The sequence below is a fragment of the Aspergillus viridinutans genome (assembly GCF_018404265.1).
Source record: "Aspergillus viridinutans IFM 47045 DNA, scaffold_9, whole genome shotgun sequence".
Classification (NCBI taxonomy): Eukaryota; Fungi; Ascomycota; class Eurotiomycetes; order Eurotiales; family Aspergillaceae; genus Aspergillus; species Aspergillus viridinutans.
In genome coordinates this window covers 944302-968982 of record NW_025091225.1, presented here as the reverse complement: position 1 = coordinate 968982, position 24681 = coordinate 944302, and the positions used below count along the sequence as shown (strand labels likewise).

At 50.5% G+C, this 24681-nt stretch overlaps 6 protein-coding genes across 6 annotated transcripts; 2 read left to right on the top strand and 4 right to left on the bottom strand.

Annotated features, from left to right (window-relative positions):
• Window positions 1-2696: 2696 nt before the first annotated feature.
• On the top strand, window positions 2697-3931 carry scw4 (putative cell wall glucanase (Scw4); the record flags this gene model as incomplete). Its single annotated transcript, XM_043273082.1, has 3 exons — window positions 2697-2760; window positions 2830-2957; window positions 3023-3931. 3 exons carry the CDS (start codon window positions 2697-2699, stop codon window positions 3929-3931), a joined length of 1101 nt encoding a protein of 366 aa, XP_043129017.1.
• Window positions 3932-4408: 477 nt separating this feature from the next.
• On the bottom strand, window positions 4409-6913 carry Aspvir_009944 (DUF2013 domain-containing protein; the record flags this gene model as incomplete). The annotated part of the gene is made up of 7 exons (XM_043273081.1): window positions 4409-5688; window positions 5742-5898; window positions 5959-6059; window positions 6124-6355; window positions 6441-6559; window positions 6651-6743; window positions 6868-6913. 7 exons carry the CDS (start codon window positions 6911-6913, stop codon window positions 4409-4411), a joined length of 2028 nt encoding a protein of 675 aa, XP_043129016.1.
• Window positions 6914-7561: 648 nt separating this feature from the next.
• On the bottom strand, window positions 7562-10378 carry Aspvir_009943 (class I alpha-mannosidase 1A; the record flags this gene model as incomplete). The annotated part of the gene is made up of 3 exons (XM_043273080.1): window positions 7562-7601; window positions 7654-9288; window positions 9351-10378. 3 exons carry the CDS (start codon window positions 10376-10378, stop codon window positions 7562-7564), a joined length of 2703 nt encoding a protein of 900 aa, XP_043129015.1.
• Window positions 10379-11786: 1408 nt separating this feature from the next.
• atgI (autophagy protein ATG9) lies at window positions 11787-14717 on the bottom strand (the record flags this gene model as incomplete). Its single annotated transcript, XM_043273079.1, has 2 exons — window positions 11787-13911; window positions 13984-14717. 2 exons carry the CDS (start codon window positions 14715-14717, stop codon window positions 11787-11789), a joined length of 2859 nt encoding a protein of 952 aa, XP_043129014.1.
• A 3088-nt stretch (window positions 14718-17805) lies between these two features.
• Window positions 17806-21666, top strand: Aspvir_009941 (GTPase-activating protein BUD2; the record flags this gene model as incomplete). The annotated part of the gene is made up of 2 exons (XM_043273078.1): window positions 17806-20641; window positions 20702-21666. The coding sequence occupies 2 exons, from the start codon at window positions 17806-17808 to the stop codon at window positions 21664-21666; spliced, it is 3801 nt and encodes a 1266-aa protein (XP_043129013.1).
• An 862-nt stretch (window positions 21667-22528) lies between these two features.
• Aspvir_009940 (WD domain protein) lies at window positions 22529-24248 on the bottom strand (the record flags this gene model as incomplete). Its single annotated transcript, XM_043273077.1, has 3 exons — window positions 22529-22748; window positions 22818-23637; window positions 23705-24248. 3 exons carry the CDS (start codon window positions 24246-24248, stop codon window positions 22529-22531), a joined length of 1584 nt encoding a protein of 527 aa, XP_043129012.1.
• Window positions 24249-24681: the final 433 nt, after the last annotated feature.

Sequence of the window (24681 nt, the reverse complement as noted above, 5' to 3'; positions counted from 1 at the left end):
TATATCTCTATACTACTTAGTACTTTTATACCAACCTATAATAGAGATGATTATTCCCTTATATCTTAGCAACCACTAGGTATTTTAAATTAATATTTATATCCTTAGATAGCCTGAATCAGGGGCTATCTAGTGATACTAAGATTATTAGTAAAAGCCTAGAAATCAGGGATTTCTAGGTAAAACAGTGTGGGTTGGTTAAACCATTAGGTTAAACCCACGAAAACTATAACCAACAGTTTTCACTGAACCTAAATCAGGCCTGGGGTAGGGAACCCACCCCTAAAGCAGTTCCCTAGGCTTACCCCTGAACCTAACCCCCCCTGGGTTCGGTGAGGGTCGGATTCGACTTTTGCGGTTTGGTTATGCAACTCTACCTAAACCTTAATATATAGGGTAAAAGTGGGGTAAAATAGGGAATACCCCGAATAGCCTATTTTTAGGGCTATATTATCTATTCTACCCTATTTTTACCCCATAATTTAAGGTTTAGGATAGTTTGGGATTCCCATGGGATTTCCTATTCTTATCTAGATGGGATGGGATCCCTAATCCTTTAGTAGGAATAGGATGGGAAATTAATATAGGATTGCTATATTAATTAGGGAATCCTATTTATTTAAGGGATAGGGAAATAGGAATCCCATTTATCTAAGGGGTTAGGATGGGATTCCCACTACTAAGAGTAAAAAGGGAAGGAACTAGCTATAGGACTCCCATGGGAATTCCCTTCCCTTCCCAACAGCCAGCCTACTCTGGGCCCTTAAATAAGATAATTTTAATATAAATTAGTAGATATTTAACTATCTTACCCTTAAAAAGTAGGGTTGCATGAAATTTGATTTGGAAACACGCCATGAAATGACACTAATTTTGAATATGCTAGATCTTTAGTGCATGCACACTGTATTATCTAAAACCAATGCATCAAAATGCACTGTTAGGGTTTCCCCAGTTGCTATGCCTGCTTAGGCCAAATCATATGGGTGTAACAGGGCTCCAAAAGCATGCTAAGAGTATAAGTAGATTTTCACCAGCAGGGAGAAACTGCTCTGGCTCTCAGCCATTAACTGATGCTGTGACTGAGACAACCCAGGATAAGCTAAAGGAGAGATGCAACATAACATGAATTGAAGGAATTTCCCCAAATTGACTATGAGTTGGGATCATGGCGGGTCGAATTAGAGGCCCATTGTGATAGCTTTGCTGCTTTGGGTGATCCTGGCAGATACACTCTGTAGTGCTGTTACCTATCCAGGAACGGAGATGGCTGTTTTCTCTAGATATCCCATGCGCGAGGGGCTCCATCATCATAAACCAGCCATGTGATGATTGGATGATTAGGAAGCGCCTAAGGGGAACCATGAGAGCATCAGGGGCAATGTAACTATGGAAGACCAGCACTCATTCAAGACCTCACCTCGATATCCAATGTCTCGACCTTCCGCCCTTCATGATCTCTGATTTATGGAGAAAAGATTTTCTGGAGCAGGTCACAGCCCATGTCGTTCACTTCAATCCAACCTGTCCTGTTATGGGCGAGGACCTAAGGTTGGGTTGGAACAGGCATAATGATACCTCTGGTGCATGAAAGACTGCTTTGTCAATTGTTTATAATTAGGCCTTGCTGTTGTTCACTCTCAGCATTTTTAGACTTATGCTTTTAATACAAGGGGATAAACTGGTATTCTCTCCAATGATAATCAACCATTATGGAGATGTAAGATGAGACTTAAGAGATCCAGAGAAACATAAGGCAGAATAGAAGAAGCAAGGGTCACATAGCTGTTATGCCTGTAATAGTCCACCCTTTTAACAATCTTTTATGAATAGGCTTGAAGCTCCCGGAATACTGGCTCATACGCAGTTCAAAGTGATTATTCATAATTTAGAATCTCATATCATCTCCTAGTGGCTTAAGACAACACCATCTTGTAGTATTGAGACATATAGCACCCCCTTGGGACACTATTATCTGGATGGTTAAGACGAATGCCCTACCCTAATTCCCTAAACACAACGTACAACCTCCCTAGTTCTCCCTTCCTGTCCTTCTCGACGTCACTGAATGTCAACATTGTAAAGCCTGTATCCTTTAAGATGGGTTTTAAATCTACCTAATGATCAGAAACATCACCTTTATACATCTCCCCTATGTTGGTCAAAAAATGAGTGTTGGAGGAAGGGTTATGCCAGGGAAGCCTCCCCTTGGTACTGGTTGAGGCAAGAGGAACTACTTTTCACAACCCTATGAAGTCAAATCAAGGCGGAGCATGTCGGTCATGCTACTGTCTTGCAGTTACAGCCCCTGAGGAACATGCTATCAAACCAGGGTCCAAGCACATTCTTTTTGTATGAGGGGTTTGGCAAGGTATGGCCCTGCATTCCGCGGAGGCAAGCGAAGTACTGGTACTTAAGAGCATGTCTTCACTGATCACTGCATTCATGATGAATTTCACCACTAAAGATCTAGGGTAAGTGGACATTAATTCACTATGCCTCTGATGGTTCTATGACTAACTCTCTGGCAGTGAATGTGCATCTATAGCCAGGGTATTTAAGTCCACAGTCTGGGCCTGCCCTCACAATCTCTACTCCTTCATTAGTCTTCCTGGCTAGATCATTCTGTTCAGTTCTACTGTTTCTTGGATTGTGCTGAGGGAGATTCAACGTGAGGACTGTGATTAACCATCGCAATGAGATTCAAGGTCAACCTTCTGGCCCTGTTGTTGGCCTACCAGTCCGCAGCGCACCCTCATGGTAAGATATTTTCAAAACAACACACCTTTGAGCGTCGAAGACATCGCTGACTAGTAGTTACCATATCAGTTGGCCATCGTCGCAATGCCGAGCACGACATCAATCCCAAGGAGCAAGTTATCGTTTGGGTCGATCACGCTGGCCACACAATCAGTATTGAGCATACCCACCAGACCCCTACGACGACCTTCGAGAACGTACGTGTTACCTGCAATTGATCCAATGTATAACCTGCCTGAAATTACAACTGACATCGAGACAGTCGCCCACCGAGCTGCCTCTGCTCCCAAACACCGGCGATATCCTCCCCGACAATCTCCTCCCCAATCTCCCCAGCGAAGTGCCCAACCTGAACACAAACTCAAACCCTCGCTTCGGCATCTCCTATTCGCCTTACACTAGCTACGGCACCTGCAAGACCTTGGATCAGATAAACCAGGACATCGAGCGCCTGCGCCACCACGCCTTCATCCGCATCTACGGCATCGACTGCGACCAGACCAAGCTCGTCACCCAAGCAGCCAGACAGCACGGCCTGAAAGTCTTCGCAGGCGTGTTCGACCTCCAAAACTTCCCCGACAGCCTGCACTACATCCGCGACGCCGCAGACGGGGACTGGTCCGTCTTCCACACCATCGGCATCGGCAACGAGCTCGTCAACAAGGGCCAGAACAACCCCAGCGACGTCGCCAGCGCCGTCAACACCGCCCGCACCATCCTCCGCGACGCAGGGTACCAGGGCCCCGTGGTAACGGTCGACACCTTCTCGGTGATGCTGCAGCACCCGGAACTCTGCGCCGCGTCCGACTACTGCGCCGCCAACTGCCACGCCTTCTTCGACAACAACCAGCTGCCTGAGAACGCGGGTGAGTACGCGATCGACAAGGCGCGCCGCATCTCCGCCGCGGCGGGCGGGAAGAAAACGGTCATCACTGAGTCTGGGTGGCCTCATGCGGGCCAGCGGAATGGGCAAGCGGTGCCGTCGCCGGAGAACCAGAAGAAAGCCATTGCGAGTCTGAGGCGGGCGTTTGCGGACGACCCAGACTTTGTCCTTTTCACTGCGTTCGATGACTTGTGGAAGGCGGATAATGCGTGGACGTTTGGCGCGGAGCGGTTCTGGGGCATCCAGAATAGTGAGTGGGAGCGTGAGTGGGAGCGGGAGCGGGAGTAAGGGAAGGGGTCAGTCGAGCTTCCAGCGTTCTACGCTGCGCTGCGCTGTGCTATGTTGCTTTGCTCTTGCGGGAGGACTGGCTGATGGCGTTTCTATCTGCGTTGCGTTGTGTTGCGTTGCGCTGCATGGGCACCTTGCATGGCTTTGCATAGCGTTGCATGCGCATGGCGTGGGGTTGGGTATTGACTTGATGAGTTCATGGTTCAATCTGATTAATGCTTTGGTCTGCGATTATGATACTTCTCTCCTTTCTTGTCATGTACATTTCTGGTACATACTGAATAGCAGAGTCATTTGATGAGTTATGGAATGCTAAATTGAATGGTACTGATCGTCGAAACCTTGGCTAGCCTAGACGGCAGCCTCCTCTGCTTAATGGGTATGTGTATGGATAACAAAAACGAAAAAGGTATCTCTGTGCACTGACACGCGATGCAAAAGAGTATGCTTTGTACGTAGATTCGTTGCTCAAAATGATCAAGACTCCAACGACACCTTTTGAACTGCCTCCTCAACACTCACTGTCTCACAAACACGTTCAGCACTGTTCGATTCAGCCGACGACTCGGGTAAAATTTCACCGTTCATTGGCAAATCTTTCCCGGACCTGTCCGCGGAGTCACCATGTGCGTGCTTTCCTCTCGCCCAGCGGCGTGCCCTCGGTGGCTCAGGTTTCTGGCCGTGTTTGCCGACGGAGGGAACGTTCAGAGGACTGCTGTTTACAGGGCTGCAGTTGCCAGAAAGAGGATGGGCGTGAACGGCCGGGTGAGTCGAACGTCGAGGGGGCGGCAGGGCCGGTGGAGGATTCGATGCAGAGCGACGCAAGTGTGCGGGGACCGGGGGAGCAAGACCGGACATGCTTGTAGAGTTTCTGCGATCGACTGGAGGAGCGACAGATGTGGAAGCCATGACTGGACTCGATGCCGCTGATGCTGCGTCCTCGAGGATTTTATCGGGATTGTCTTCCTCCTCGGCGATGCGTCTCCCGCGCCGGCGTCGGGATTTGGGGGGCTCTGGCTTGATTTTGGGTTTGATGGTCGTCCTGATAGCGTCTGCAGTTGAAGCATTCTCTGTGGGATGTGCGTCATTGCGACTAGGGGTGATGACACCGGGTTTCTCGTGCTGGCTGGCAACTTCCTGCACGCTGATAGTCGAGCATGAAGCTGGCTCCAACTGCATTCCGAGGCGCTGCACCGCGCTCGGCTTGCGATGCGCGTCTGGCTTGGGAGAGTCCGATCCACCAAGCCGGGTGGGTGATAGAGCCCCAGGCGAACTGCCTTCCGTGCTGGTGGGAGTACCAGACTCCGCGTCCGTCTGGACGGCATCGGTCGCGGAGTCAAACGAGGCAACGCTCTCTCTATGTGACTCAGCTTCTTCATCTCGCAACCACTCGACTGTCGCGCACCGGAGGACTAATCTCCTCGTGGTTTCGTCGACTTCCTCAAAGTGCAATATCCTCTCCAGGTCGCCCTCACTGCTCGATAGCTGGCCCCGGCCCAGAATATTGAGCACTTTCTTGAGTTCTTCGCGCTTGTAGTGGGGAGGATATTTCAACTGCGTATGAGCGAGCAACGGGTAGAGGACGCGGAGGTATGTATGGCGTAGGGCGGCCGCCTCTTCAGGCAAGTCCAGAAGATTCCGAATAAGAATGTCAACCAGGACATGAAGATCATTGGTGTAGAAGTATTCATAGGTGCTAGGGGTTGTAAATATGAGGTACAGAAGCTTGAGCGTGAGAAGCTGAAGAGATGTTTCCGCTAGGAGTCGTTAGAAATTTGTCATGCCAGACGAGTATCTCGGAGGTTGGTACCTTCTCTGTTGATGAGGAGAATGATGTTCTCGCCGAATGTCTTATAGAGATTCCCATGCATGGCCAAGACCTTGATGACCTTGTTGGTCAATGGAGTCGACGATTTATCGTCCACAGGATCATGCGCTGAAATCATGAACTGCTCGTTAAAAACCAACTACCGTTCGGGTCAGTAAGATACTCCAAATCTGCAGGGCCAGATCAAGCAAATTCTCACCAAAACGCGAATCACAGGATAATGGTAAGGGTCGCTGGCATCGTAGGAGAGATCTTCGATAATCTCAAAAAGTCCCTTGATAAAGTCATCGTCGACAAGCACTACCCAGAATGCGTTGCCTATTAGCCGACTGCTCCAAACAGCGAAGCCGCCTGGAACACCCACCAAGATCCTCAATTCTTATCCGCTGGATTCTCGACATTTCATACAGCAAGTCCATCAGCATGCGATGAAGCGCAGCCTGATTCTCCCCATCCTTTATTTTGTAGACTTGCAAGAGCTCCAGCAATCGCGGGAATGAACCCTCCTCATTCATCATGCGAAAGGACTCCTCATGCTGCCGGCCATCGAACAGAAGGAACGAAACGATCAGATGTAGCGTGTCCGGATCATCCTCCTGTAAACGTCGTAAACCGTCAGCAGGCCCGATTATAAGACAGAACAAAGGGACATGAAGCCCTTGGAAATCATCCAGCGCATACCTGTAATAAGCCATATATCATCTGTCTTCGAACGTAGTCCGCATGGGCGGTAAAGATACTCGATGCGAGTAATTTATACGAGCAGCGCGAGACCTCGAACGGCGAGTTGAGGTATTCATCTGCGATGGCCAAAGTCAAGTCAGCCCTCCTCATGGAAGCTCGTTTTCAATCGATCCATGCTGCCGTCAAGATCAAAGAACAGTCTCCCACCTTTGTACTTGGTCGCCAAACTCAAATAAGACCGGAGCGCATTATCGATGAGGTCCTCGGTGCCGCAAGGAGTGGAAACAATCTCTTGGAGTTCTACCAAAACAAACACGTTAGATACGACTGAACAACTCCCTGCGATAAGGAGAGCAAAGTAAAGCAAGAGGAAATAGGTAGAATCTCTGGTTATCGACCAACCAGCCAACACAAACAAACTCACCGTCCCAGAACTGCTGCTCGTTCTCCAGGGAGACCTCAAACTCCATTTCCCACAGCTCGATCGTCGTCGTCGTCGGACTAGTCGTCTCTCTGCACTCATCCCGTCTCGTGCCCGGAAACCTCTGGTTGGGAGGGCTGCTCCGTGCGAGGAGGCTGGAAACCACGAGGGGAAACGGGGCACCAAGCGATAATGTTGATGACGACGAATGTGGCCAAGGCAAAGCGAACAAGGCGGGCGGCGGGGGATTTGCGGCGATCCACCGCTATCTTTGCCGGAGTGCTTTACTGTACTTCATGGTATGCAGAGCGCAGGATATCCTACAATGTACGGCTTCTGATGAGAAGGCTTCCGCTTCAGGGGTATGAAGAGGCTGATAGTTCAGGCTCATTACGGCTACTTCAATTGTCATTTCCTCGATGCTTTCCTCGTAGATCGGGTATCAGAGCCACCACGCTCATTATGATTCGTGATCGCTTCCATTTGGCAAGTCTTCCAGCCATATATGGACACATTAAGTCAAACATTAAATTGGTGCAATAACGGTAATGGACGAAGAAGAAACATAACCAGGCGTAGCAAGCCAGCCACTGGAAAGAAAATGGCATGTACTTTGAAGATGGTATCGATATTTCTACATCAAAAAAGAATTCATATGAAGGGAAATATATACCCTTAAAAGAAAAAGGGAAGGCTGTTAATAGGCCGGACGTTTCAAGGGATGAGCTTCGGTGTTGCTACGAGAAGAGTCAGTTATGCCTCTAGCAAGAGTTGCTGGCGAGCACTTACAGAACATAGTCGTCAAGACTGACCACGCTCGGGTCAGCAAAGAGAAGATAGAAGTATTTCAGCGTCTCGGCAAGCCAGAATGACTCCATGGTATCCCGCTTCTTGGACTTTTCAAGGGTGACATCGTTGATAGCAGAATGTGCGATTTCGGTGCTGGTGTGCTTGGACACAGCTTGGAACATCTCCCAGCCCTTTTCTCGCCAGTAGTTGTCGCCTGTTATGCGGAACATATAGAATACGGACTCGATGGCCTCCGGACGAAGGAGGTATGCGCGGTTCAGAATTCGAGTAACGCCTGGCGGTAGGCGTTCATTCATGATTCGCTGGGTGACATATACTTCATGAGGGACAGCTTTATCCTTGGCATCCTGCTTCTTGAGTTCCCCTTCGTCATGGTTGATCAGGTCGTCCGTAGTTGCCGAATCAGCGATGACGTGCCATTTTCCAGACGAGTCACGCCTACGAATCCCGCTTGTAGTAGATCGCTTAGTCGAGTCGCTGTCTTTCGATTTCTGCTCGATTGCTTTTTCTGCGTCCGCGATCCGCTGTTCTTCGTTAGGGTCGAGTGCATTCCAGTACTTGGTCTCGTTCCAGACACACGGCTGACCCTTTTCGCAGGGAACGAGCAAGAAGTGTTCGGGCATGATGCCCGTTTTGGTGACCCCATAAGCCCAAATACACGCATTGGTCAGTTTAGCAGCGAGGTCCAGATCCCCCTCAATACCAAATAGTTTGGCACCAAGAGCAAACATCCCACCCGCAAAGCAGCCCAGATGAGTTCCCTCGTAGGTCACAGAGACACTGTCAGGGACCTGTTCCGCTATAGGGTGCGTCAGGGTCATGGTGCTCAAGAATCGGATATCACGCTCGTCTTTAACCATGGGCTGAAAGAGGAGATGTTCGCGAGTTGCGTTCATGGCTTTCTCGTACATTGCGGGGTATTGCTCGTTGAGACCGCCCAAGATCATGTACTCCTTGGGAAGGTACTCATAGGTTGAATCGCCGCGGGCCCCGAGCCCGAACTTGTGTTTCGAGGAGGGCGACGCGGCGAGACCTCCTGTGCAGGCCTTATCACCAGAGTCACCAGAAACTGCAGAATTCGCGCCTTCGTTCGGGGCGTCGTCATAGTTCGCCGGCTCCGCGTCGATATGTAAGCTACCACCATCGCGCCGATCAAAGAATTTGGCGTAGGTCTGTGCGTCTGTTGGCAACGGCCGTTCGTTTTGCGCTAGGGAAGGTGTATGCGTGGGGGAAGGTAAGGGAGGCGTGGACGAAGATGCGGAAGAAGGTGCGGAGGGAGATGCGGAGGGAGCTGCAGAGGAGAATGCGGGCGAATGCAGAGCTGCAGACGATAAGGTAGACGTCTCGGTATCCACCACATCATTGCGAGGGACCTCGTAATTGAGCTGTGAGGCGGCAGTCCTGCAACCAGAAGCATCAATTTTGAGCGGCCACAGACCAGGGAGCATGGTTTGACCCTGCAGTTTCTCGAGCTCGTTGGTGATCCGTGCAATGGCATCGTAGTATTTGTCTTGCTTAGTCAATTGTGCCAGTCGAGTGAACTCGACGGAGAGCGAGCCTATTTCCGCAAGGGTCGTGTCAAAATCAGCTAGATGAGGTTTAGCGGCATCGTGCCTGTCGTTTCACCTATCAGTCAGTCTTCAATACACTTGGACGATTGCAAAGTGAGGCCTTACGGGGTCCATTTGTAGAACATGGTCGGCATGCGATTAGGAGTATCAAAAGCACCCATCACGATGTCCGCCAGCTCAACGGCTTTCTCGAGGAGTACGTCGTGTTTGTGACCCGAAATATCATAAGCACCGAGCAATCCTCCAAGATAGCGGATGACCGTTTCAAATACAGGAATCTCGTCCCTCTTGCTAGTTGTGAAGTCGATCTTCTTCACCTGATCAACGGCAATGGCGAACTCGTCCTTAAGGTCCATGATCCAAAGAGTATCCAAGGAGTCCACCAGCGTGGCTGCCCATCCCATGAACGGGTCTTTGAACCCGCCCCGCAGAGGTTTGATCTCGTCATGTCCCATCGCAGAAGTCTTGTATCCATTCCAGGCATGTTCAAAGGCCGCCTTGACGGTCGACAGCCGCTGCACCCGCTGTATCTTGTCGGAGGTCGTCTCATCTCTGAAAACAGCCTGCACTCTCGGCAGTGCCTTGGATTTACCGGTCGGCAATTTGATGAGGTCTTCGGGCGCCAGAGGATAATGTTCTTGCACCTGCTTCCAGTGCAAGGTAGGTCGATTCGTTTCGGGAAGGTCCACCTCGAGCCGTGCGTGGCCGTGATAGTCCAATTCGGATGGGGCTACTTCTAAACCGTCTCCGTTGGCAGATCCATTGTCACTGGATGATGTTTTGGTCTGACCGGCGACCGAACCATCCTTGGACGATGCTTGACCATGCGCATCGGATTCAAGACCCTGCGGGGGTTTCGAGTCGGGAGCAGCGGGCTTCTCGACTTGCTGAGCCGGGGGAGAAACTGACTCGGAGGTGGACTCATGGGAGGTGGAAGATTCGGGTGCGATGGGTTCTTTGTTGTTGGGGGCAGCAGGGGGTGGACTTTGAGGGTAGGTCTTGGGCTGATCGACAGGCGCGGGGATGCTCACAGTACTTGCGGATGTATCGCGGGATCGGGAGAAATGAACGAAGATCAGCACGAAGATGACTGCAAAAACCAGCGAGACTCGATAGCGACGGGCTCGAAACATGGCGGGCAACTGATAGCGACGGTGAGGCGACGCAACGAAGATTAAGGAAAATCAAATCTCAATACAAGAGGGATAAAAGAGTGACAGGAATAATGGATGCGATCACGAGACACCAAGAAAAGGCCTTGGAGCCAGAAGAAAAAGAAATTTCACAAGAATAAACAAATCAACAAACTGAGCGAGAGGCTGGAGGAACCGAGCCGTAAAGGTCAATCATTATACTCCTCTCTGAGGTCGAACAGCAGAATAGAAACCGTAAGCAGACTCTCTCGGGGTGGAACCGTCGAAATGATCATATCACATTCACATCAATTAATGTCATGACAATCCTCCGAATATCAGCTCTCGCCTAAGAATCAAGAAACGATAGACTAGACTAGAAGCAAGGAGGGTGCAAAAGAAGCGAAACCAACGGATGTAGCAGCCAAGAAACCGCCCACATATAGGGCCAAAGTCAGACACACTAGGTTGACGGAAATTTAAAGCAAAGATGTCCAATCCTCGGAGTATCTGGTCTATTCCACTACTTGCAGACAATGATGGATCAGACTGTAGTCTCCTTGAGTGCTTTCGCTCTCCCTCAACATCTACCCTTGGACGCCTTTCTGTGTCCGTGATATGAGATCCTACATCGCGAGGACCCCGGATCAACATCCCAAAAGAATCAGCGGTCGGAGTCCAGACTTTTCGACTGAGTGGAATGGGCGAGATTAGCCATGGATGCTGCCCAAATGGATGGATCCAGATCCGATGATCCCAGCCTTTTACGTCTATCTACGACTGGGGTGGTCCTACGATAATACAGAGCCATCAAAGATGGATATGGTAGACTAGAGAGGTACATAATAATAATCAAGTCCACCATATTGTCTTCACTTACAGAGTATGGTTATAGAATTCATCTCTGCAACGAAGTTGTGATCCGATAGTTTTACAGAGTACCAATCCTCAATGCTCATTTTTATTTGACCCATCACCGACTACCGAAAAGAGATATTAATGATCGTTGCCAGATGGGTCCTTCAGTCCTTCATGAATCATGATTCGTCTGTTTCTATATTTCTATTTTTATCCAGGGGTAATTTGCATTAAACCATTACAAGGATTGTGCCTGTGGATATCATCCGTGTCCAAAGTATCTATGGAGTACTTGAACAATTGACGACTGACCGAATAATACTAGGTGGCTGATGATCGATGCCAGTATTGCTCATACTTGGTACTTTTTGGTATAACTGTTTACTTTAGAACTGCACGTTCATGCATGTGTCGCCTATAGCGTACTACAGACGGACCACTTTGCAAGCAATCCGAGTCAGATAAATCTAAGACGCTGGAAGAATATCACTAGCATTGACAACCAAATAAATGATAAAATTCTACCCTTTCTCAAATTGCATGCAAATGTCTATAAACCAACCGCTGTGCGTCCTCGACTGTCCTTGTTTACCCTCTGGAATTGTTGGATCAAGCCCAAAACGCCGGCACCCCCAGCAATAGCGTCAACATTCTCTCCGCCCTCTCCTGTGTTGTCATCATCCACGTCTTCCGTCAAGTTCATCCGCCACGAGTCCCCCAGGTTGCTGTCGCTAGTGCCTACACCACCCGCACTTGATCCTCCAGCGGCATTAGGAGCCGGTCTTGACGGGTCGCTGCGTCCCGTGGCTACTGGCGACTCATCGCCGTCCGCTATTGTCCCTGATACGGGAGGTTGCGCCCGCGATGATCTGTACCGTGGAAAGGCTGGTGCGCGGCTCGCCCCTCGAAACCCTGAAGTTGATGGCTGGTGATGCGGATCCAGGAGTATTGAAGGAGCAGGTGATCCATGGTCACCTAGACCAGTCGGACCGTAGCGAGACGGTCCAAATACAGATTGTTGGCCCATGAAAGGGCCTGCCAGACCGTGCCGAGTCTGGGCCTGATCGAGCCGGTCGCCGATAGTTCCCATCTCGCCCGCTGGTGGTGATCCAAGAGTAGGAAAGGCGGGCGGAGGATGAAATTGTCGTCTAGTAGAAGGATGGCTGCCGCGATGATTGGCACCGTAGTTATCCAAGAATCCGTAGTATGAGGCCAACATTTTGCCATCTTTGGTAGAGAAATAATCGGCCCGGAGATCTTGCCTCGCCGTGTCTCGTCGATCTCCCTGGGTGATCGCATTGGTTCCCTTCTTGAAATCGAATACAGCAAATGAACAAAGGTACCCCATCCCATCCACATGAACGGTGAACTCCCGAAAGAAGTCGATCAGACGATCACTGCATTTGGGTAAGTTAAACCAGAGAATAAAAGGTGTAAATATCATGCTAAGGATCTCCTCCAGAAAGATCACGATTTTCATCTGGTAAAGCTCCGCGAACTCCCTCCGGACTTCGTCACTATGCAGTCGCCCTTTCCAATGACTTGGAGCATAATGTGTATAGTTGATCACTTCAAGTAAAGCATATTCCGGATCGAAGACAGTTGTCTCTTCCGGAACGAGGCCTCGGGCAACAGCCCAGACAGACCCAAATACTCCAAGGTAGAAAAGAACTGTTCGGTCGTGCGTGATTTCGAATCCCAAAAACAGTTCCGGATCCACGATCGATGCCAGAGCCAATACAGACGCCAGTGCGCCCGACACAAACGCCACGAAACCTGCGATCTGCACCGTCTTATCTTTGGGGAACTGGTCCACATAGCGACTAGCAAAAGGATAGGACATATTAATTCGGCGTTCGAAGAGGTGCCAGAGTTCATTAAATTCACGAAATTTCCATTCCGCCAGCGGGGTATATTGGCGTGAGCCGATCTGAGAAGGGTTCTTCTTGTATTCGTTGAAATAACGAAAGAAATAATGCATCATAAAATAGACGACAATAAATGGCGCTACGAATATATTCATAATGCCCGCGAAGATAAACCGTCGTCGCAGGCCCTCGCTCAGCGCCTTTCGATGAGTGTCCTTCAAGAACAGAGTCCGAACTTGGCCTTGTTCGTTAAAGACATAGTCCATTATACATAGGTTGATATTCCACTCCAGGGTCTGAGAAAACAGTTGCCTGTTTCTGAGAAACGGGATGGGAAGCGTCAAGTCTAATATGTCTTTGTTGATCAAGGCGATAAGATAATTTTCCTTGCGCATCAGTCGATTGGCAATGTCGTGAGCATCCATTCGCTGCTTAGACTGACTGCCCATAAATTTACGGTGTCTCGCAGACACCGCACCGGCCGTCGCGGGATTGGCGTCCCTGAGGGTCATGAGTCGACTGACAATCTCTTGCCATGATATAGTTTGGATGTCGGTATCAGAGACTCCAAGTAAGTAATAGTAGAAGTCATGCATGTGTTTCAGCCTTCTGATATCCAACAGGCACTGGAAGGCCTTTCCAATCCAGAACAGCGTGAGTAACCAGAGCAGAAAGGTGGACGACAGTGACATCTTGGTAGTACATTGCTCGATCAAGATATCGTTCAATGTCTTGCTCCCACGAACCTTGTGGTAGTCAATGCAATTCGTGAGAAATGTGCTGAATCCTATAACAAATGCAAATGTTCTACGGCGGCACCGGTGCTCTGTCAGAATGCATAACATAAACAGGTGAGAGTGAAAGCACGTAGCCACTTACAACAGGCTCAGAACTCGGTTCAACAGAATGGACCAGATCCCGTTCCCGAGAAAATACGTGTAAACGTCCTTTAGGAAGTTGTCCAAATTTTCAACATTTGCCCACATCCACATCGCTTTCTCCTTCGGATCCACCGTGTTCAAGTTGGGCTGCCCTAACGACCATCGTACACCAGGGGCGCGCCTTCGATCGGCATGGTGTAGCGGCTGTTGTTCTCTGGCTGCTCTCCAGCGAGCTCGATCACCGCGGGTTGAAGGTCCGGGAAGAGAGGGCTGTCTATCGTCGGGAGTGAGGTGGGAAGTAGGAGGAGGAGGCAACCGAGATCTAAGATCGTCGTCGTCTTGATGCCCTTCTACGAGAAGGGAAGCTGGAACATCATCATCGCCATCCTCGAAGTCGTGATCTGGTGAGGCAGCTTGTGTCCACCGCGGACGACTACGTTGGCGATGACGAGAATTTGACTTGGACGGTCCCGCGACAGACGCTTTCCGAGGACTCTTCCTACTTATGAAGGCATCATCCGCGTCCGGCAACCTGCTCCGCTCGGCGTCGGCCATGGCGTCCTCGAGTTCACGATCACTATAATGCTCTCCAGGACCGTCCTCCAGAGTTAATCCCGCGCGTTCCTCCACATCCGATGAATCTGATGTCGTATCGTGATGTCGAATCGTCTCGTATACAGACGGTGAGCCGTTCGGAGGAAGGAACCGGGATAAGATATTCGATGTCATCATCTTGGTTGTAAAAGTGTAGACATGGAATCGAAAAGGCAGATGCGTAAATATCCTGTAAGTTCAGCACATGGCAGCGACTTGTTAGCCGAGAGCCTGGATCAGTCATGGGCCATTCGAGAAGCAATGCCAGGTGCGTCTGCTGCACAAAGAACGGTAAACAGGCAAATCGTAAAGACTCTCTGTATCAAAATGAGTATTGCAGAAGTCCAACAAGCTCCTATCTGCAGCTTGTGCGGAGAATTGAAGGAATGTTAGCACTGTGTTTCCACGATGGTCGTTTGACCATGCATGGCTGGTCGATCTGATGACCACTCAACCCTCATGATAAGCTAGGTACCTATGATGCAGGCGGTAAGGATCACCAACATGCTATCACTAATGCCTGAGGCTACTAAACAGATCAGGTGATAATCAATCAAGGGCGAAAGCGAACCACGTGATTCTACTTAGAATGACTCAGCAGACTCCTATTTCCCTGACGACACGAGTCAGGCGCAAGGTGGGGAACGACCCAGTGATGAGGTCGTTGATTGGCCACGGCAGGTCCGATGGCTTAAACGAAGGCTTTGTCTACCCAGGTAGACATCTATGGTTTGTGCGGGGTGCAGTTGCTTTGCCTGCTTGCTTGCGTACTCAAGTCTGGAAAGAGGCAGGGCTAGAAGCTGGAAAGATGACCATATCGTGGGAATTGCCTCATTTGTGCGAGACACAAGCTAACTATGCCCTGACTCCCCTTTCGGTCCTCTCTATATACGTGGCGCTGAGAGGTCTTATATCAGGAAGGTTATTATTACGGCAACAGTGCCGGCTCACTCAGTGGCCGAAGTGCTGATTTTGACTCTCCTGGGCTCCACCTTCGCAGGACCACTTAGACCTCGCCAATCTTCCGAGTCGAACGATTCAACAGTGTCGAAATCTGAAGCTTGCTCTACTACTCCGTCCCTTGATCTTTTTGCTCCCGTTTCCACTTGCGTTCCTCGTATGCAAAAGTAAGAAAAGTGATAAAGGTATACGCAGAAGCTTGATCATTTCCTGGTGTGAGTCAGCAACTTTCTTTCTAGCTAGCAGTCAGTACCTCTCTATGGGGATATGACTACGGAACTGAGACACATAAGATTCCCAAGCATTTGCCGAGTTACGAAGGCCTAGACGCACCCTAGGATCTTAAGCCCAAGCTCTAATGTCCTTGTCTCAGCATGGGCCTTTTAATTTGGATTCTTAACCCCCACATACAGACTCGAATCCATGAACTGGGACTAGTGATTACTGGATGGCGTAGAGGCTTGGGGGTACCTACTGGTGCCTTACTCCGTACTCACAATGGCTTTCTTTATCATAGGTCGAAAGAAAATCCCGGGTTGAGGGGCGCGGACCCTGACTGGTAAGGCCTATCGACTGTCGGCTATACTTCAGATAGATGATGACTTCTACAGTTCTTCTTCTAGGTACTATTTCGGAGCCGCCAAATGGCCGACCTATAGTATCTAGCAATGATGAAAATAAGTAGATGTATGAGACCACAGATTACAAATTAAGCCTTCTGACTTTTTGGTTGCCGAGATAGTCCCTGACAACGTGATTCGCCCATTCATCTCAACCACGAAGATGATCATGTTGCCATCAAATAGGTAGTTGCTTGATATCGTAGAATAAGATAGGTAGGTAACTTTCAACAAGTCCCATATCACCTAGTAGGATTATGAAGTTGGCCAATCCTCTTCCAAGCACAGCCTTGGGTACCTTAGCTTCCCGTTAGGTATCTTTAAGATTGGTACTTGAAGAAAGCCCCAGTCCGCGGTAGCAAGACATATTCTCACCACTTCAGCACAACACCAGAGAGAGGATAGACGAGAAGACGACAGATCAGTGGTAAGGGTTCTTTGTCGGCCATCCTCATCTTCGTCATCCTTCCCCTTCAGGCTTCGTCGTTTGCACCTAAGAGGCCCAAAGATCGGAAGACCAGGTTAGTCTACAGCGAATAAGAGCTCTCCATCCAGGGGATAATTGATGCTATAGAGATTGAAGTACGGAGTACCAAGAAGTCAATCATCCAAGCCATCATTATTATTGACATTAAAATTATTAGTTGTCGTTGGAGTCATCCTAACTGCCCTCTGTCCGTCCCGCTCCAGGCTGGGATTGCCGGAAACCACTTACCTTGCCTCCATTCGACACCGCCTCCCGCTTAGGTACCTTAGGACTCACGCACCACCACGATTTTCTGGGCATCCTGTGTAATTCAGCGGGATCTGCAACACACAAAGTCCTTTCTTACCACCCATTGATACTTCCCTTTTCCTGTCGCTCTTACAAACGAAGAAAAAGAAGCCATTAAATAAAAAGCAGGCTGATGAAAGTGTGTCTTCCTTTTCCCAAATGGATGATCCGTCCAACCTAGCTACGACCTAGGTACTACTAGGTAGGTAGGTACTACCTATTCCCTCTACATCCAATGATATCACGTTATTGCTCCAGTCCAGCACACGGCCAGTCGGCCACCCCAATGGCCTCGTACCAACGGACCGTTTCTCCAGACTTTCCCTTTTCCCACACCACCTTTGCCGGGCTAACCTAACGATCATGGTTCTTCTAGCAGTGACATTGTGACGATAAACCCGTCGTTGTTGAAGGTCTGGTTATTTGCCATACCTCTCAGCCATTTCTTCAGCTCTTCCACACTTTTTATTCTGCCGCCCGCGCAACCCCCTCTCCCCTGAACCGACATTTCGTGGATTGCGGCCCTTTCGCTTTGTCGCTCGATTGCCCAACGCTGCAATCTCAACGCGCCCCTCCGTTTTCAAACCGAATGTGCGACTACACTCAGAATCTTTCACTTGGACTCCATGCGTTCGCTTAGCGACCCATTGGACGAACAAAGGCCCTCAATTGTTCGAGGACGGTTGCGCAGCGTCATTTGGTTTCAGTGTGCTGCAAGGTAACACTCTGGAAGCGAAGACGTCGAGGTGTGCGTCTGCTTATGCGTGCGTTTTGCGTGGTTTTGTGCTGGCCTTGATCTGCGTATCATACGTCTCCTAGCGACCTCGTCTGAGCACCGTTGTCACCGTTTCCATCGTGTGCCGCTGGCAAGATGGAATCGGAAAGTTCAAATTCAAACGGGTTCAAGCGGACCTCTGCCCACCACAGCATCTACAGTCGCCCAGTGGAACGGCGTCCCAGCAAGAAGTCATCCTCCAAAGACCGTCATGGAATGGTCTACCCCGATAGCTTTAGAGAGACGAGCATCCGGACGGTGACGCCAGACCCCTCCTCCGAGACCGGCAATCATTCCCCTTTGTCGGAAGCTGAATATATGTCTGGAAGTGCTGCTCCGTCACCTCGAGCCGCATACAGAACAAGAGCGCCCGATCATGAGTCTCGTCGCGACTTTCAACCCTATCATTCGGCGGGAGACGAGGAAGAGGGCCAGGTGGAATTACGGAGCCAGCGGGCGCGGTCCCGCACCACGACCTTGGACGACCAGCGCAGCGAAATCTCCCCCAACTCCTTCCTCACACGAACTCGAAATCGCCTTGGTTCCATCAACACCGCTTCTCCCCAGCCCAAAGCCTCTGAAGACCAAGCGAGCTCCATTGGTTTCCCATCAATACAACCGGCTCCATATTTCAGCCAGACGCTTGGTCGTCATCGTTTGAGTCGAAACCTTGGTAGCTCAAACGTAATCACCACCGTTAGTACGAACCCGTCCTCGACAGCGTTGTCAAGCAGCGATGCTTCCAAAATACTTCAGCTCATGAAAACGACGTGTGGAAGAATGCACGGTATTCTGTCATTTCGGACATCTTCCACCACAGCCTGGACGTCGGGCTACTGCGCTATCAATGTTGCAACGGGAAGTCTAATATATCAAGCCAAGGGAGAACCTGCACTTGCGAAGACATTGATTCCGGACCTGCGTGGATGCCAGGTTCGCTCTCTTGCCGATCCAGAAACTGGAATGAACTATCTCAAAGTTTCCACTTTCACCTCAGGACTCGGTATCGAACTGAGACCCCACGTCAGTGAAACATTCGACTCCTGGCTGGCCGCCTTACTGTGTTGGCAGCCGATCCGACCGAAAGGCGTGCAAAACAAGATGACAAAACCTCAGCCGGTAGCGATCGGAGAACGTCGCCTTGCGGACCGTCGGCGAAATTCTGAGAGCACCGTTCAGAAAGATGCGGCCATTATCAAGGTCGGTAAGATGCTCCTGTGGGACAGACCGGGTACTTCCGGTGCACGGCCAAATTCCAGCCATCGTGTTTCGACCTATCGCCAGCAAAGGGCTCTATCTTCGTCATGGCAGAAAGTCAGCTGCACGCTGCAAGAGAATGGCGCATTCAAACTATTCACAGAAACAGATATCACTTTAGTCACTTGCATTCAATTGTCTCAATTATCTCGTTGTGCGGTGCAGCAATTGAACGAGTCTGTTCTTGAGGACGAATTCTGCATTGCCATCTATCCTCAGTATGCGGCGCATTCTGCGTCCGGATTGACCCGCCCTGTGTATCTTGCGCTAGAAAGTCGAGTGCTCTTTGAGGTCTGGTTCGTTCTCTTGCGCGCTTTTACCATTCCGGAACTCTACGGCCCTGAACTACCTGTCGAGGAGAATTCGACAAATACAGCAGGGTCAGGTGATACGAGCTCGCCACCTACAAGAGACATGTTTCGAATCGAAAGGATGCTCTCGGTCAGAGTGACAGAGGCAAAGCTGCAACGTGACAGGCCAATTGAGACACCAAGGAGCCGGAAGCCATCAAGGTCTCACAGTAACCCGGTACCGGCACCCGCTGTCAGCGACTACTACACAGAAGTTCTTCTCGACGGCGAAATTCGAGCGAAGACAGCTGTCAAATTCCGCACGTCCAACCCTTTTTGGCGCGAAGATTTCATTTTCAATGATCTCCCCCCTGTCCTTTCACAGGTCTCCATACTCGTCAAAACTCTCAACCCGACCCAGAAAGATTGGACGCTCATTGCCCACGGGTCCTATCCTCTGCACCAGGATGCAAATGCCCTGCATGCGTTGGATGATGTGGAAATTTCGTCACATGATGCCACATACGGACGGGTGGAGATACGGTTGGATGACTTGGAGTCTGGCGTGGAAACCGAGAAGTGGTGGACCATATTGGATGAACGGGATCAGTCTGTTGGGGAGATGCTGATGAGAGCTCGGATGGAAGAGACGGTCGTCCTCATGTCACATGAATACACGCCCATGTCCGAGATCCTGCATGCCTTTACCAATGGTCTTACAATCAACATGGCCCAGATCATCTCCTCCGAACTTAACCAACTCTCAGAGGCACTACTCAATATCTATCAGGTCTCGGGTCAGACGGTCGAATGGATTTCCGCTCTGGTTGAGGACGAGATTGATGGCGTCCACAAAGACTCGACTGCGAATAGACTCAGGTATACTACAAGGATCCATTCAAATGACTCAAGGGAATCTGGTCAGGATCGAGAAGTCCTCGTCAGGGACTTGGGCCGAACGGCGACGGTGGAGGCGAATCTTCTGTTCCGAGGGAACTCCCTTCTCACCAAGGCACTGGACCTGCATATGCGTCGGCTAGGGAAGGAATACCTCGAAGAGACCATCGGAGAACGGCTACGCGAGATTGACGAGAGCGATCCTGAATGTGAAGTTGACCCTTCACGAGTCCATCGTTCGGATGACCTGGAACGCAACTGGAGGACACTCGTCTCGCTTACCACGAGTGTTTGGAAGTCAATTGCCGCTTCCACTTCTCGCTGTCCTGCAGAGTTGAGACTCATATTTAGGCATATCAGAGCTTGCGCAGAAGACCGCTACGGCGACTTCCTCCGAACGGTGACATACAGCAGCGTCTCAGGTTTCTTGTTCCTGCGATTCTTCTGTCCAGCAATTCTAAATCCAAAGCTCTTTGGATTGTTGAAAGGTAAGATCCCTTGTCCGTCCATTTTCTCTTACTTTCGTTCTTTCCCGCTAATCCTAGCAGATCACCCTCGCCCTCGTGCTCAACGAACGTTGACACTGATCGCCAAAGCCTTGCAAGGCCTTGCAAACATGACGACGTTCGGTAGTAAAGAGCCATGGATGGAACCGATGAACAAATTTTTGCTTGGCAACCGGGCCGAATTCAAGCAGTTCGTTGACGCGATTTGCGCGATTCCTGCTGACCGTCCTACCCCTATTGTCACACCATCTTATGCGACGCCGATTCAGATTCTTAACCGTCTGCCCCCCACCTCACGCGAGGGCTTCCCTAGTCTCCCGTTCTTGATCGACCACGCAAGGAGCTTCGCGAACTTGATAAGGATCTGGCTTGAAACAGCGCCTGGAAGACTTGCTGAGCTGGAAGAGATCGATCCGGCCCTTAAGAAGTTCCACGAGATGGCGCTTCGTCTCCACCAACGTACCAAAGAATGCCTTAGTAAGGCGGAGCAGGCAGAACGCCCGAATGGCAATCTCGAAGTCAAATGGGAGGAACTGGTGGATTCCATGGAACGATCGGCGACTTTTTATGATGACAGCTCCAAGCCCACGACACCGGCGACAGAAACGGCGATTGCAACGCCAGCATCCGTTCCTGGGAATCACAGAAACTCGATTGGCTACTTCGCTTCACGGCCTTCGCTCCCTCGACGGTCCACAGATTATGGTCCAGACGCTGAGGAGGAGACTCCTCCAAGCTCTTCGTCAGCGACCTGGGACCAGAGTCGTGTGCCCTTTTCAATACCCCGCTGGTCAGACACTCGAGACAGCGCCGGCAGCTCAAAGAACTCCTCCACCTACTCTCTTGAATATTCTGACCCCTCCAAGGCGCGCCGATCTAGCATGACGAAAGAGACGACGAGCAAGTATCGGTTCTTTGATTTTGTACCGGCCTCGTCAAGACGCAAGGCCAAAGACCGTGAGAGTACTCAGCAACACTCGCGCGAAGAACTACGGAACGAGTTCTGACGTACAAGTCTCTACTAGCCTATCTACTTCTTGGTTAGATTCGCGTTAAACCGTCATGATCTAAATATAGAGCATGATATTTTTCAGTGTTATTGGCTGATATCATATCAAGCCTAGCTCGCACTCTCGGCCCGCTCTCTGTTATTCCCGGAGCGTCCCCTCTCGTCCTGGATAATGAACGGGACATGTATGACTCCGCGGGGAAAAGGCAGTCGAGAGAAGACTTTCTATTGTATATCAAGGAAGGCCTCCTGTGAGCAAAATCTTGCATCATCTGGTGTATATTCTACCTCTTTCCGGCGATTGATCCCATGTGTTGATGATCTGACGTTCTGTCCCTTCTTGGATTTCTCTTCCCTTCTACCCTGCTCATTCTCCTTGAATAGCATTTGTCACGGTGTTGATACCCTGCTCTGATAGCTGCTTTTTTGGCTGGAAAATGTCAGCATGGCCTTTCATCTCGTAATCGCCGCTATGGATGGAAGGATTTCGCTGGACTTTCTCATGGCACAAAAGCAGTTCGTGTTCCTTTGTGTACATAACCTTTGGCCTTTGCATAGATGAAACAACTACTATTCATCCAATAGTTCCTTCTGCTTTGCACGGCTCGACCCGACGGTCTGTGTTGACCTAGGTAATAGATTTCGAACAACGCAGTGTATGGGATTGTAGACGAGTGAAAGAATCAATCTGTCCTCGAGACTGAATCATGTTCAACTTCCATCGCTCAGATACGCGTGTCATAGAAATACTTGCAAGTAGATATACACCTTAAAACACGGCCACTCGAAGAGCCTAAACTAGAATGCCAAACAATATGTGCGAAGGCTACATCGGTCCCTCGCCAGCTCCCGACGGGCATTCACATCCACAGACATATCTTGCCACTGGCAGTGCCACCTGCGATCCAGTTCTTGCTGCGGTGGAAGACAGCCACAGCAGGAACGGCAGTGATACCCTCGCCTCCTAACTGGGCGAGCTGGTCCCCGGAGCTACTGTACACGTCCACGAAACGGTTCATGTTTCCGATGCAGAAGCGCTGGATAGGGGATTGCGGGTTTGCTTGCCATTGGGGACGGAGGCTGCGAGACATCTCATGTTAGCTTTTGCGTAGAAGGGCTTGAGAATGGTAGGGATAGGGAGAGCCTTACATGGTCACCCATCGTCCAGTCTGGCAATTGTGTCGGACGACAGTGTCTGGTTTCATTTCGGCGTCTGAGAGGGTGTGCCCTGGTTTCCAGGAGGTGATGCCCTTGGCCCCAAAGTCGTAGATCTTGAGCGTGTCGTCGTAGGAGGATGTCGCAATCTGGCCGGCGCTGTTGAATGCGGCGTGGGAGACCGAGAGCCGGCTGACGTGCTCGCCTACCGGAACGGGTTCATGGTGGGAGAGCTTGCGTATATCCCAGAGACGCATGGTGCGGTCGAGAGAGGCGGTTGCGAAGTAGTGCGGGTGGGTTGGGAAGAGCGAGAAGCCGCCGATTTTCTTCTCGGAGAGTTGCCAGGTGGCTACGGCGCCTCTGCGCGAGGCGCGGGTGTCGTAGCGGCCGAATGCGCCATCTAGGGTTGTCCAGTAGAGGGTGTTGGGGTCGTCGGCTGCCATGTCGATGCCGGATATGGGGACGTCGTCTGAGGTTGACTCTGGGGCGTATTTCTCGACCGAGGTTGTCTTTTCCAGGTCCAGCTCGCGGATGGAGCTATCGTAGCTGGCACTGTAGAGGTGGGTTGGCTTGGAGGGGTGGACGTGCATGGAGCTAATGGTTCGTGTGTGTGGTTTGAGAGTGGTCAGGACTGGGTCTGGGTCGTCGTCATCTGCGTCTTCGTCGTCTTCCTGCTTGACGGCTGAGATTGGCTTCTCTTGCGAGGCGTCCAGGACACCGAGGTTGCCCATCTTGTCTCCGGCGAAGATCAACGGCTTGGCCTCTGACGGATGGAACGTCATCGTGTAGATTCGTTCGGGGGTGAGCTTGATGCCTGTGATGCGGTGATGTTAATATTTCTAGCCACAGCATGTCGCAGTTCACACAGAAGGCCAACGCACGATTAGGCTCCCACGCCTCCCACAGCCGCAACCCGCTCATCTCCTCTCTCAGCGCCTTCAGCTCCTTATCCGTCGTCTGCTTAATATCCTCATCACCAAAAGTCCGCTGATACGGCATCGCAACTCCCTTCGTCACCACATCCACCCCGATTAGACTATCACCGCTAAGTTTCTGCCCGGACACAAGCATCTCACTAAAAGAGAATGCATCCGACTTGCGAACTCTCTTCGCCCGCTCCGCCTGCTGCGCAGCCTCGTACTGCTCCTCCGCCTTGCGTTTCGCAACCTCGCTCTCCGCCGCGAGCCCTCTCAAACGCGAGGACGTACGCCGCGGTACTAGATCCTCATCTTCCTTCTTGATCTTCTTCGGCGGAGGCTTCTTCTTCGGCTTTGTCTGACCCCCTGGTGAGCTCCTCGCTAATTTGGGCGGGAAGAGACCGGACGACTGGGCGTCCAGGGTCAGCTTCTTGAGGAGCGCATCACGCTCTGCGATGTTGGCGAGACGCTGCTTTTCGAATTCGGAGAGCTCATTATCAGCGCCCATGATAGTGACTGCTTTGCGAGCGCCTTGAGCGTCCGCTGTGTATACCAATGCCTTGACAATCGAAGGAGTGGTGTAGATTCAGTTCTGTGTTGCAGACCAAACCCACGCTTCTGCCTGAGGAAACGCGTGCTGCAATGTCGCGCTGTCACGTGATATAATGGGATATGCTGAATAAGATTGGAACAAATGATTCAGTGCGTTTACTCTCTCTAGGTGTCATGTGGGAAATATAATCATAGAGAAAGAATATAAGATAAATAAGTAACAACTGTCTGCGGTGTGTTTTGTATAGAAAGCGTAGTTTTGCGCTATCTACTATGCGGTCGACCTAACTCCGTATTTATTTTTTTGTTGAATTTCTCCGACTTTTCATGTTGTCTACGTCAGAGTTTCGCAGACTTTCTGACGAGAGCCCACGCCCAGTCCATAGTCT